The sequence below is a fragment of the Numida meleagris genome, chromosome 5 (genome assembly GCF_002078875.1).
Source record: "Numida meleagris isolate 19003 breed g44 Domestic line chromosome 5, NumMel1.0, whole genome shotgun sequence".
NCBI lineage: Eukaryota > Metazoa > Chordata > Aves > Galliformes > Numididae > Numida > Numida meleagris.
This window is the reverse complement of record NC_034413.1, coordinates 61,626,379-61,640,165: the sequence shown is the minus strand read 5'-3', so window position 1 is coordinate 61,640,165 and position 13,787 is coordinate 61,626,379. Positions and strand designations below refer to the sequence as shown.

At 38.5% G+C, this 13,787-nt stretch overlaps 1 protein-coding gene across 1 annotated transcript in view; it reads left to right on the top strand.

Moving 5' to 3' along the window:
- The window catches only part of MYLK (myosin light chain kinase), a 191,305-nt gene that overhangs the window by 73,932 nt on the left and 103,586 nt on the right, over positions 1 to 13,787 (top strand). Inside the window, exons 3-7 of the mRNA XM_021400604.1 lie at positions 2,865 to 3,072; positions 6,932 to 6,980; positions 9,074 to 9,239; positions 10,275 to 10,440; positions 11,939 to 11,975. Coding sequence (XP_021256279.1) covers positions 2,865 to 3,072; positions 6,932 to 6,980; positions 9,074 to 9,239; positions 10,275 to 10,440; positions 11,939 to 11,975 — 626 coding nt within the window. The remainder of the gene's footprint in view (positions 1 to 2,864; positions 3,073 to 6,931; positions 6,981 to 9,073; positions 9,240 to 10,274; positions 10,441 to 11,938; positions 11,976 to 13,787) is intronic.

Sequence of the window (13,787 nt, the reverse complement as noted above, 5' to 3'; positions counted from 1 at the left end):
TCTGGAGCTGATCCATTAGAATCAAAACCTAGTAACCAGTGATACGTTTAAGGGTCCCTGACACTTTTATGGCAAGACTGTGTATTTCAGAGAGGGCTGGCTCAGTTTGAAACACATTCCAAACCAAAACCTGAAATAAATTCTTGCAACAGAGCAATTCAGAAAACTCCTACTTGCCCCTTATTTCAGTTTTGACAAAAATGAAACAAACAAACAAAACAAAACCTACCGAGTTTGGGAATGGAATGATGTAACTTTCTGAAAGAAAATGGCATGCTGATTGCCTGTTTTTGTTTCTGTTTTTCTGTGTGGCATTTCCTCAGTGTAGAGGTGTGGATGAACAAAATAATACAGACATAACAAGTATTAAAAAAAAAACCACACATTGGTGGTTTGTTTGAAGCTTGATGGAACAATACATTTTAAAAAACACCACAAAGAATGATTGAAAAATTGAAATAGTAGTAAATATAATAGGAAGTGTGTCACTGATGACTTGTATTTACAAGGCAAAATCTCAGCAGCTGTAAACTGAGGAAGCTAGAATACTGTAAGTTAGGATGATATGATGTAATGCACTGAAAAGGTGGTTCTCTCTTCACACCAGTACATGTACTACTCCATTATTTTACTCCTTAATGTAGGAGTTCCAAAGCCATTTTTCCTCAAATATTTCAGATTCAAGGAAAGCTTATCTTAATGTTCTGTAAAGCAGAAATGAGAGGTAGAGACTCCCTCCTAGTATATTCACTGGCTTTGGGTAAGTCATTTAATCCAAAATGAGAAGATAGGCAGGAGGGCATTGACAATATAATGGTAAGAAATGGTTTTGTGGTACACGTCACATTCCTTACCAATGAATACATTATCAACTCTCAAGAACTACATTACCGAAAAACAGACAAACAAAAAATTGATGCTTCACTGCCTTCTTTTTGTGAAAATAAGACATACTGAGAAAGACATCCTGAGAGCCTGCCCTCTGATTAAGCACTAAACCAATGTTCTGGAGCAGTGGTAGGGGGCATGGCTGAGCAGGAACTGCTGTTTTTCAGAAAGCAGAAAAAGACGTGGCCACAAAGAGCTTTACAAGATGCTAGACTAGTTTTAAACAGTGACTGACTCCCCAGTCACTGATCCACTATGCATTTAGCATAGCATATGGCTCTTGCTGAGGTAAAGATAGACTTGGAGAGAACTGAAGAACTTTGTACCAGAAGTGGAAAGTGTATTCAGCTTATTCAGCAGGTTCATTAATGTCCTCTCTCCATATGTTAAGAAATGCCAGGAAAAAGGGGCTACAACATTACTGGCAAAATTGATTTTTCTGAACCGATATCCTAGGAATTAAAGAGACAAATTTCTGACAGCTGTAGCTTAAGCTCAGACAGATGAGAAGCCCAGATGGAGTGAGGTGGAACTGAAAGGTTTTGAAAGAAGAGAACCTAAGAGTGGGTAAGGCTGTTTGGCTAAGAATTGTAATCTGGAAAGTAAGTACAATGCAGTCAGAGGAAAGCAGAGCTGAATTGCTGATCTGAAGGTGCGAGGAGACTGCCAGGAGGAATTTGGACAAGCCACAATCAAGTCATCTTCAAATCAAGACAGATAATCGATATTTTGCCTACCTGGAATTTGAAAGGACTTTCTGTTCGGTTGCCAAAATTTTATAATCTAATTCAATATGCAGTTTTGCTACTTTCCTAGTAAGCAAACTCTGACACGACGATTACTCATCCGAGTTCATCTTGATCCACTCAGTTATTTCATGGCATTAAGGCAAAGGATCAAAGAGTTGGAAGATGGCATGCTAACGTATCAGAGTGGGGGAATAGGAAAGAAGTGGGGAAAACTGTAATCAGAGGTTGTTATGACAACAGGGGAAGTGTGCTAACAGTTAACACATACTAAACCAACCTTCAAAGTGGATGGCACATCTCATAAAGCAGAGGAAGAAACTTTGCCTGAGGAGTTAATTCATTGGTAGAAACTGGTATATGTCTGTTTTTTCCATCTTTTTATGAAAGAAAGGCACAGATTCTCAGCAGGTTACAACAGCTTAACTGAAATCAATAACGCTGTTCTCAGTTACTCAGAATCTGTCTGCAAATCTAAAGGTATCAATAATGCCATAGCAGGCAAGGGCATATTAATGTGATTGCTGTTTAATGAGTATAGGGCTGCTTTGTTTTGTTGAAATCTATTCTTTGGGCAACCAGTAGACCACAAAGCTTCTGAAGTATAGCAGCATGTTTTTGTGAATATATCTAGGTCTTCACTGTTCACCTGCCACCATAACATGAGGATTACCCTTAGTGATACTATCTCAAATGGCAACTCCTTCTGCTTTTAAATATCAAGACAAAAAAGTGGCAAGTACCTGCACCTCCTACCTGTCTATTGTCTGAAGCCACTACATCTCAGCACATTTGAAACTAGACAGCTCCATGCAGATTTACAATATAAGCCTAATCCTTAGCAGCCATGATAGAAATGTTTGGTATAGATACTTTACAATCTTGAATACTTAGAGATATAATAGCACTTCTGCTCTTTGAATCTCTGAACAATGAAAACCCACACATCAGGATTTTTCATTAGCACTGTTGCTATGCTTCTGCAGGCAAACCATTCTAGTGGGAAACTTTTGCATAGGTATCTATCTGCTCTAGTCTTATGATTTTAACAGTTTGACTTAGCCAAAAGTTTCTTCATTTCATTATGTTCTGCCATTTGGCTTGCAAAGAACATGTGTTTAACAGCTCCTGTGTCAAGAACTTTCCACTGTATTGCTAAATGTCCAACATTTCTTCCCAATACCATCATCTGTTTGCCTTTATTCTCCACTCTTTCTCACATCTTTCCAGGTCAGAGGCTACCCTGAGCCTCAGATTACATGGTACAGAAATGGACATCCTCTCCCAGAAGGAGACCATTATGTTGTGGACCACAGCATACGGGGGATATTCAGCTTGGTAATCAAAGGTGTGCAGGAAGCCGATAGTGGTAAATACACCTGTGAGGCTGCAAATGATGGTGGGGTTCGTCAAGTGACTGTGGAATTGACTGTGGAAGGTAAGACAGTACGTAAACTGCTATTGTGATGATAATAGAATTTAATTAAATGAATTGGTGGTGTTACACCACCCATCCAGTTAAGATCATAACAGTACATACATGCTTCCTCACTCGTGCAAGAGTAGCACTCTTCTCTGGTAGAGAAGAAATCCCATTTTCATAGCTGTAAGTCTTACATGGGTTCAGGGAGTAGGGCACACAATCCTGCATTTACAGGTGGGTTTTCTAATTTTTAATATTTCCACCTCTGGATGCTATATTTAATGCCTTCATTCCCCCAGACCTTATGATCAATTAACTATGAATGGAATATTAATTAAGGTCACTCACAGGAATTCTCTCATTAAAATCCAATATAATATTTTGAAAACTTAGGCGAAGACTTCAATTAAATCAACGGAACCTTTGAGATCTGTGATATGGTTATGTACTGTGAAATATTATATGGCTAAACATGTTAGTATGCATTCCAGTGAGGGAATACATGGTTACTAAGAATGGCATTCATATTTTTTTATTTTTCTGTGCTCTTAGTTGAACTCCAGTTCTACAAATTAAGATTTAACATTTGACACTGTGCTGCCTATTAGAGACACCACTGAGGCTGGTGAAAGCACTTATTCTTGCCAATGTACAGATATTGGATTCATACTTACAAAACTATGAGAAAATTACAAATTGCCTGAGAAAAACATTTGATAACAGAGCATGGTTTTTTGGTGTGGGCTTTTTTTTTTTTTTTTTTTGGTAGATATTGTTAAAACAGAAATTTTATCTTAACAGAATATTAGAAATAATCTAACAGCTGCGAAGGACATCTTCTGGAAGTTTTGAGGCAGCCCAAAAGTTGTTTCAGAGGCTTCCCTAAAAGAAAAGGACAACTTATGCCAGACGTGATTTTTCCTCTAGAAGAGGAGGACTGCTTAGTTTACACGTTCATCTTATTAGGTGCAAGGCTTGAACAATTTTGTTTACTCCAAGCTACATTCCTTCTGATGTTCTTCCTTTCCTAGTCCAGGTGCTGTATGGTATTGACAGCCTTCCTACTCCAAATGTGAACTACTTGTTATCTTAATTTCTGAGTACTGTTTCCATCCTCACTTTATTTAAGGACGATTCTTACTGAGGCTTTAAAATGAACCAGTACTGTTTTGGATCTCTTTTGGAGGTTGCCCATACTGTTGGCTGACTGCTTAAGTTAACATGGCAAGGGAGTCATCTTTGCCTGGAAAGTTAGCATTTTCTCTTGGGCAGTAAGAATCATAGAATCATCTAGGTTGGAAAAGACCTACAAGATCATCCAGTCCAACCATTCACCTACCACCAATAACCCCACTAAACCATGTCCCTCAACACAATGTCTAAGTGTTCCTTGAACACCTCCAGGGACGGTGACTCAACCACCTCCCTGGGCAGCCCATTCCAGCGCCTGACCACTTTCAGAAAACTAGTATTTTCTAACATCCATCCTGAATCTCCCCTGGTGGAACTTGAGTCATTCGCCCTTGTTCTGTTGCTAGTTATAAGAGAGAAGAGGCCGACCCCCAGCTCACTATGACCTCCCTTCAGGCAGTTATAGAGAGCAATAAGGTCTCCCCTGAGCCTCCTCTTCTCCAGGCTGAACAATCCCAGCTCCCTCAGCCGCTCCTCATAAGGCCTGTGCTCCAGACCCCTCACCAGCTTCATTGCCCTCCTCTGAACACGCTCCAGGGCCTCAATGTCTTTCTTGCAGTGAGGGGCCCAAAACTGAACACAGTTCTCGAGATGCAGCCTCACCAGTGCTGAGTACAGAGGAACAATTACTTCCCCACTCCTGCTGGCAACACTATTTCTGATACAAGCCAGGATGCCATTGGCCTTCTTGGCCACCTGGGCACACTGCTGGCTCATGCTCAGCCGAGCATCGATCAATACCCCCATGTCTGTTTCCTCCACACAATCTTCCAGCCTCTCTGCCCCAAGCCTGTAGCGTTGTCTGGGGTTGTTGTGGCCAAAGTGCAGGACCCAGCACTTGGTCTTGTTGAACCTCATCTCATTGGCCCACACCCCAGCGATCCAGCCTGTCCAGACGCCTCTGTATGTCCTTGCTACCCCCAGGCAGACTGACACTTCCTGCCTGCTTGGTGTCCTCTGCAAACCTACTGAGGGTGCTCTCAATGCCCTCATCCATGTCATCAGTAGAGATATAGAAGAGGACAGGCCCCAGCACCGACCCCTAGGTAACACCACTTGTGACCGGTCACCAGCTGGATTGAATTCCATTCACCACCACTCTCTGGGCCCAGCCCTCCAGCCAGCTCCTTACCCAGCAAAGAGTGTACCTGTCCAAGCCACAGGCTGCCAGCTTCTCCAGGAGAGTACCATGCAAGACAGTATGATCTGTGGGGATCTTTGAGCTTCACGGCATATCAAACAAGCACACTGAGGCAACAGGTTCCTGCAGTTCTGCATGTATGCTTCCCTTTGCTAAGTCGAACGCCTGGTTGCAATTGCATGCTTAACATTACATGGAAACAGCTAAGACCAAGCCCAGGAATTTTTAAGAGACCATCTGCATATTAGATAGTTGCAAACTGCCATATTTAAAATGTAGAGAGTGACATAAAGCCAAGGAATGATGGAAATCAACTGTGCTTCTTCTCTCTTAGCTATTCAGTCCTGCTGGAAATCTGCTAAGTATCAAAGCATCTCAGGTCACAACTTTGCACTGAATTCCTGAAGCATAGCAAAAATTGACAGCAGGCCTGAAACAATCAGCATTTGGTATATTCTGTGTCAAAATCTCTTACACACATCCTTGGAGTACATACTGAAATACACATATGTCTGACATGATATTTATTGCCTTCTATTTTAAAAATTGTGCAAAATCTTTTTATTCCCTAGTATAAAGCTGTCTGAGAAACAACTTCTGTGGAGGTGGAGTTTTTTTAAACATAATTTTATATCTGTTTTTCTGACATGGGCTTTGCAGCAGTTTAGAAAGAATTCCATGGTAGTACCCAGTGACTGAATTTCTCAGAATGTAAGAATTAAAATGGTCTTCATCCCCTCATAAAGGGGTCTATAGCCCTTCTATGCATCAGGACAGCAATGCACAGGATTTTTTTGTTTTGTTTTCAGCAAAGAATTCTAAATGGGGCTGACGGCTACCTGAAAATATGAGTGACACAGTCTAGTTTTTCTATCCTACTGTTCTACGTGAAAGTCAGTGTAAATTCTTAGGAAGTGCTAGCATAATTTTTTTCTTCACAGCCATCAGAGCTATTTGTTTCATGCTGCTACTTTGGATCTATCTCAGGCGACTATCCATTTTTTCTGTGACAGATCTGCCAAGAATGCTGTGTGCAGTAGATGGCGCTGAGCTTACACGATTTTGTATACACATGTCCCTGTTGCTAACACCAGTAAGCAAGATTAACTTTAGTGCTTCAAAAAGAATGGTTTTTTGGAAAAGATATTCATCAAAACAACAACCCAAAATAACAAAAACAGACAAGCAAAGCAAGACCTCCTTCAGAGTCTAAATATATATATATATATTTGCTATCTAATTAGAGTTAGTGCTGTAGAAATTAGACACTGTCGTTCATTTAAAACTATTTTTGCATGAATAGTCTGCAGTGTAGTTACTACGGAGGTCAAAGGCTAGATGGTAACTCTACTAAAACCCGTTTTTGAAATTGGAGAGCCTAATTTCAGACTTCAGATGACATAACCTCATACTTCTGGTGTTGCATTCCTCCTTCATTTTTGAAACCTGGAGAAATGCATGCTTTACATAGTCTAGTATCTGTAATTCCTAATGGTCTAGACAAAAATTCTTACTTCCTGTTTTCCTGTCTTGTGCTCACAGGAAACTCCTTGAAGAAATACAGCCTACCATCCAGTGCCAAAACCCCTGGGTAAGAAGTCCAATGGCTTTGATATCATTTAACAGATGCATGAGTATGTTTTGGTGGGTAAACAAGTAAAATGACTCTTTCTAAAGGGTATGCACTTTTCCTTTCAAGAGCTTCCTGCATCTTGTCCTTAGCTCTGATTCAGTCTGAGAGCCAGACTGAGGATTGGATTCTTGTCTAGTTCTCAGTAATTCCTCACTGGAAGTGTATCCCCAACGCTTTTTGCCTGTTCAAGAATGAGGGAAATGAAGGAAAGAAAAGCCTGGTAGTTAATGACTCAGTTCTGCACAGCATGACATTGGAATAGAGTAGCGGGCTGGCATATTTGCTCACATTAGTGAGATGAGAATAGCAGGAATGACTGGGCTCGCAGAGGAAAGACGGGCTTAACTTCATCAGTTCAAAGTTCTTAGCTCCTGTAGAGCTGAGTGTCAACTACGGGAACAATCTGAAAACAAACAGATATTTGTGAAGTCAAGTGTGTTAAGTCCAACCTTCCATCTAACCCAAGCAGAAGAGATACCATGGGAGCTGGTGTGTCAGTAAAATGTTTGAGGCTACCAGGAAGGCGTAAGTAGCTTGATACAGCTACTGCTCCTTTGTATTGACAGGAATTCAGATGGCTGAAAACAGAACTTCCTGCTGGTGTGTGATGCAGTTTTGCACTCTCCTGTCTCTGCTCTCTGATATTCTGAAAACCTTCCCTGCATCTTCCATAACCTGACAGGCATCCTTTAAAAGTCAGAACAAATACTGCTTTTAGAATGATTAGAAAGAAATAAAATCAACTGAAACCAGCATTCTCTTGTATGCAATCTGAATATTACATAGTAGCCTGAAAGAAAGACGTGTTCTGTTTGAGGTAACTTAGGAAGAATTGATTCATTAGGAGATCTACACCGATTAACCCTGGCACACAGAAGAGCCTTCTTTCTACTATTCCTAATAGGTAGCTTGAGGAGGACAACATTAAAAGCTATCTGATATTTAATTCTATGTTTGTGTTTTCCATTTTAGCATATTTCAGTCACTCTTCTCTCCCAAGTTTTTAATGATCCTTTTGTCTACGTAAATCCTTTCATCATGGTCTTGCCTCTTATTCAGAAACCTCAAGTTGCCTATATGGCAACCATCGTGTCTTGGCAGCACCTTGGCAATGTGGTCTCTTTTATTATGTGACACCTGGTAGAAATGGTGAGGTACTGACATTTTGCGTATGGTAAAAGGCCATCTGGAAATGAAGGCCTTGAAAGTGGTTCAGTTTGCTTGAAATTAAAGGTTAAAAAAAAAAGGAAAAAATTGCTGACTGCCATCTGTTAGTGTGTGTCTTTGTTGTACTAGGACTTTAGAGCAAAGAATGTGAGTGTTCCCTTTTACATTAACATACCTGAAGTTGCAATTTTTTTTTTTGCTGCTGTGTTACTGTTTGATGTTTGAAGTTTTATGGCTACCTAACTGAGGGTTTGGGATTGCAGTCACTCTTGTCCCTCTAGTTTCATTCCACATGTGGTTTCCCAGATGTGCCATCCATTTAAATAAAGCTGGACTTTACACTTAAAGAACGTTCACTGCTATTTGGATGGGTTTCTGTGCTGTTTCCATGTCTGTTTTAGAAGTACATGTCAAAAAATGTTGCAAAAACAAATTGATGATTCATAATCAGAAATTGCACTGAATGTTAAACTATATGATAAAAAATTGTGAACATTGAACGTGTATGCACAAATAATCTATTACGGGACAATTAGGAAACAGAAATGAGGGAAAAATAAATGTATGCAGTGTTTCTTCTCCTTTAGTTTGTCCAGCTCTGCTTATAAGCAACTCATATAGAGATCACCAAGATCTGTCATATGAGTTATGTGTATGCTGGATGAGGGTGTGTGGCACTGTGCTACTTAGCTCCATGAGGAGTCAAGAGCAGTTATCAATCAGCATTTACATGTCTTCCATTGGCAAAAAAAATAAATAGTGTATGAAAATCTAGGCTGAAAATAGGCTGAAAATCTTCTACTCAAAAATGCTTCCTGAAGTGTGCTTTAGCAACATCTTCTAGCTGTTCTTCTTTAAAATCGGGATGTTGATTGCCTTTTTAGGGGAAGATTTAGTGTTCCGTCTGTGGAGCATAGGCCAAGCATCTGGGGAGAGAGTCCACCAAAGTTTGCTACAAAACCCAATAGAGTTGTTGTGCGTGAAGGCCAAACAGGCAAATTCTCATGTAAAATAACAGGACGACCGCAGCCTCAAGTAACTTGGTCTAAGGTATGATTTCCCAGTAAATTAATGTTTTCTTTTGGTTCTGAAGTTTTGTTACTTGGTGAAATGCATTTGCTACCACAATATGAGAAATCATCAATGGCAAGAATTTACATACAACAAGGAGAACCATATTCTTTCCATTTTCATGCTGAATAAATCCACAAAAAGTATTAGTGTACCTTCTTAGTATAAAATAACTATAAAAATAGCAAGTACGAGATGGACTTGCCCGAAGACCTTGCTAACTAGATAAGAGAAACAGAGAAAGAATGGGAAATATGAACATAAGCATCTCTATTTTATAAAGAAGTTCTGCAGGGATTTAATGCTTTAGCTGTGGTCACAGAGGAGTCTCTGACAGCTTTGAAAATTAGAACTGTATTTCCCAAGTTCTATGTCAGTTCCTCAATCATAAACAGCCTTTTCTGTTTTATTTGTATTGGGTAAGTTAACCTGTACATTAAAATTAGGAAGCTATCTGCAAAGGAATGAAATTGAATTGAAAAGAAAGCAAGTAGTTTAGGAACTAAAAGAGAAGACTTTATTTTGGCATGCATTATTGTTTTTTGCAAATTTAAAAAAATCTAAGGCAAGTGAACAAGGGTTCAGCTGATTCAGTTTGACTTCTGCTAAAACACTGGTAGAAGAAAAGAGTCTGACAGAACAGGAGACCTCAGCTGTCAACTTCAGACCTGCATTAAAATGGTGAGCATATACAATTTACAAAAAGAAAAAAAAATAAAAATAATGATAAGTGATCAATAATTAAATTCATTTGATTGTTAAAAAACACTGAAGATTTAAATCCTACTGCCCCCTTTGGGTGCATACAAGATCTCCAACCACTTTTTTGTTAGTAATGAGAGAGTTTCCAAGTGATTATTAAATATTTCACTGATTAGGCCATTTTTTTTCCTGAAATTATCATTCCAGAGAATTACAATAACTTTCTTTAATTTGGAAAAACATACATTCTGATTGCTCTATTGGCATCCTGCTCCCCTTCAGCTGTCTGATGGTATCTCATTATATTTGCAGGGTGATATTCATTTGCAGCAAAATGAGCGCTTCAACATGTTTGAGAAAACAGGTATCCAGTTCTTGGAAATCCAAAATGTTCGGCTTGCAGATGCAGGAATTTACACATGCACAGTGATAAACAGTGCTGGGAAGGCATCTGTGTCTGCAGAGCTCACAGTTCAAGGTACAGTAAAGACAGATTAACATGACAGAGCACAAATGAACCACAGTTATTCCTTTAAAAAATCTTTGTTTTTTCAAGATGAACATTTACTTTTCCCTGTTATCTTCCTCTGTTTTTATTAAATGATACTGTAATAGCTTGGAGCATACTATGGCTGAAAATACTGTGTTGGTTCAATGGGAAGAAAAATCGAAATGCTTGTTTGTAATAACTTTAAAATCAGCTTCTCGTTTTTGCTGTAGTTTTGCCTTTCATATCTTTTGAACATAAACTTTAATTTCAGCTAATTGAAACCTTGCACTTTTAATTCTAGACAGAAATTAATTTTTTATTTGTTGAGTACTGACACTGGATGCATATTTATACCAACTACCTTTTGGGAAACAAAATAGTATCTGTATTTCCGGAACAGGGAAAGTAAAGTACAGGAGCATAATTCTGAACTGCAAGGGAGAAAAACGTAATAGATTAAAATTCAGGCTTGTCAAATCCTCCCTCTGCCTTATGTCCCTGCTGTTAAAGGAAATAAATGCCTTTGTAGAAATACTTTAAGATGTTCAATTTCACATATGCATTACCATATACAATTCACTTTGCAGTTTGATGCTTCTTAGGGTATCTTCTACATTGGCCTCAAAATCATATAGCCTTTAGCAAACACTCTAAAGAGGAATTCCAGCAGGTAAGCAGCTGACTCAGTGAACTCAATGAAATAATTAAATCAACTGCTGATGCCTTTAGCTGCAATCACAACATCAGAAGGTTGCATGTACCCCAAGAAGAGAAATTTTTGGTGCAAGCTTTTTAGGTTCAGATCAGTGCTGTCACTCTGCAAGACATCAAGAATATAAATAACACTAAGATTTGCATTTGAGATCCTCAGAACTGCTACTGGCCTTTACCAACTAAAGTTGTATGTTTTATCTGTATGTTGCAACCTGATGAGGCCATTGTAGAGACCTTCTACAGGTTGCCTGTTCTACTGATGTTTTATAGAAAGAAAGGGCCATTAAGTTCGCTAAGCCATTTTTTTAAAAACATGAAACCGGATCCTTACTGGCTCTCCCTGAAGTGGGTGGCTTTCTGTTGTATAATGGGTACATCTGCTATTAGAGATGACGCAGAACTGGGGTCACAAAGTCAGTGGTGGTATATGTTTGCTTCAGATGCTGACCACAACTATGAATAATGCACGCATTCTTTCTGGGATTAGTACAGGTCAGTAAAAAGGTCACACTTTTGCAATGAACTTGACTAATTGGATGATTCCACTTACCTAGCCACGATATACAATACCTAATTCTTTCATTATTGATTAAATCAAGTAGTAGGAATTGCTGCAAAATGCTAGCAGACAGTCAAGTGGCTCAGAAGTACTGAATTTTCTTTTTGAACTATGCAATCTCGTATATAATCTTGCTCCAAAGTAGTGTACATGGTATTGTATATGTAAGTTATGTATTCTTTTCTTATTTTCTTTTTTTTTTTTAAATTTCAGGTCCAGATAAGACTGACACATATGCTCAGCCACTATGGTATGTTTTTACTGGGATTCTTTCCCCGCATATACTGGGGTTCTTTCTCAGCAGTGATTTTGACATTTATTGCATGAGCCTTCCTCATACTGTGATAAATCTTTCTGGGTCAGTCTGTATTAGGAAGTTAGAAAATGCATACTTGGAATGAGATAGTGCCAATTTCAGGTCTTCTGGTAATATGAAATAGTTGGTGGAACTGATGACTAAACTCTGAAGTACAGAGTTCTGGTCTGGTTCAGCTAGGCAAAGTTTAGATGGCTTTATGTTCACGGCTTCCATGTAGTCAAATATTTATATAATCTGAAGAAAAACTATGTGTGGACACCCACATATATTCACACAATTGGTATATATATGCTCTGTTCCAACTATCAAATTAATTAATTATTAAGTTTTGTGTCAAAAACCTATGTATCGAGTACTGAGCAGGTTGTTCTTTGCTGTCATAAGCAAAACATGCTATGGCCATGGTCTTTGTTGTCTGAAAAATTATTACAAAAGAATGGGTAAAGTAATAAGAGACAAACAAATCAATATTTTAGGACTTTGTCAAGATTATTAAATTACTATGATTTTTAAGAAACCATTTTATACAATTACTTTTCTTCATGTATAGAAAATGCACAAATGAAATGCTCTAATCTGACTGTATAACACGCTTTAATGAAGGCGAGTTGATTTACAATCTCTAGGGTGTTAAATCTGTCCTTGCATGCCCTCGATGGCATTTGAAAAGTACACGTTTACACTGTCCTGACTCCATGTCCATTGCAGAGTGCATCTGAAAATGCCATGTTACCTTGTTTTAAAGTTTGTGTGATTTTTAAGAATGTACTTTCAAATAAATTTAGTGTGAATATAACTGTGTTTCTCTGCAGCCAGAATTCCCCATGTAGTGTGGGTTCTCTAGAGTATTTTTGCCTGCTCCATCATTTACTCCTAGATGAAGGATATTTTGTAAAATATAAAAATCATCCTGTTGTAACAGTAAATCTCATGTGCATTAAGTCTCTAGAGCAATGAACTCTAACTGAAGAAAGTAGCATAATAAGTATCCTGAATCTCCCTGGGAAAATGACAATGACACATAGCAAAGCAGATCTGTATTAGAAATGGCTTTTAGTATTTCAAATATGTTCCCATTCTGCCTTGGAAATATATTTATGCTTTTGGAAGTACGAGACAAGCACAGCACTTGGGTAACAACTTAGTGGTCAGGGGATGTCAACTTCAATGTATGATAATTAAATTCAAGCCCCTCATTATTCAGTACTCTTGTGCCTCAATTTCAGAGCAGCAGATCCATCATAACTGTGAGAAACTCTTCTTAATGAAGCCATTTCTGATATTTTTACATCCAATCAATTAACTTTTTGATAACAAACTAATTTTTGACTCCTGTTGCTTCACTAGACTTTTGTCAAATTTACCGATCAGTCCCCTTTTGAAATCACCTAAGTTACCAGACACCATAACTAGAAACAGTAAATTCTGCCTAATTTACATTTTAATTTCTTCTTAAGGAGCTATTTTATGCAGTGTTTTGAGCTATAATTACACATGGCCTGAAGTTATTAAAGCATGTAGTAACATTACACGATGGACATTCTAGAGTCTCAAGTAATTATTCTCTAGCAGCACATGCAAGGTTGGCATTTGACTCACACATCATGTGTTACAGCCTGAACGTAGGATTTGTATCCAGAAATTTCTCAGTTGAGACAGTATTTGAGCACTGATCATGCTTAATTAAGAATTTCATTTTACCTCTTCCATCCATATTTTTAATCTGTCTGAAGAAAAGAGTAG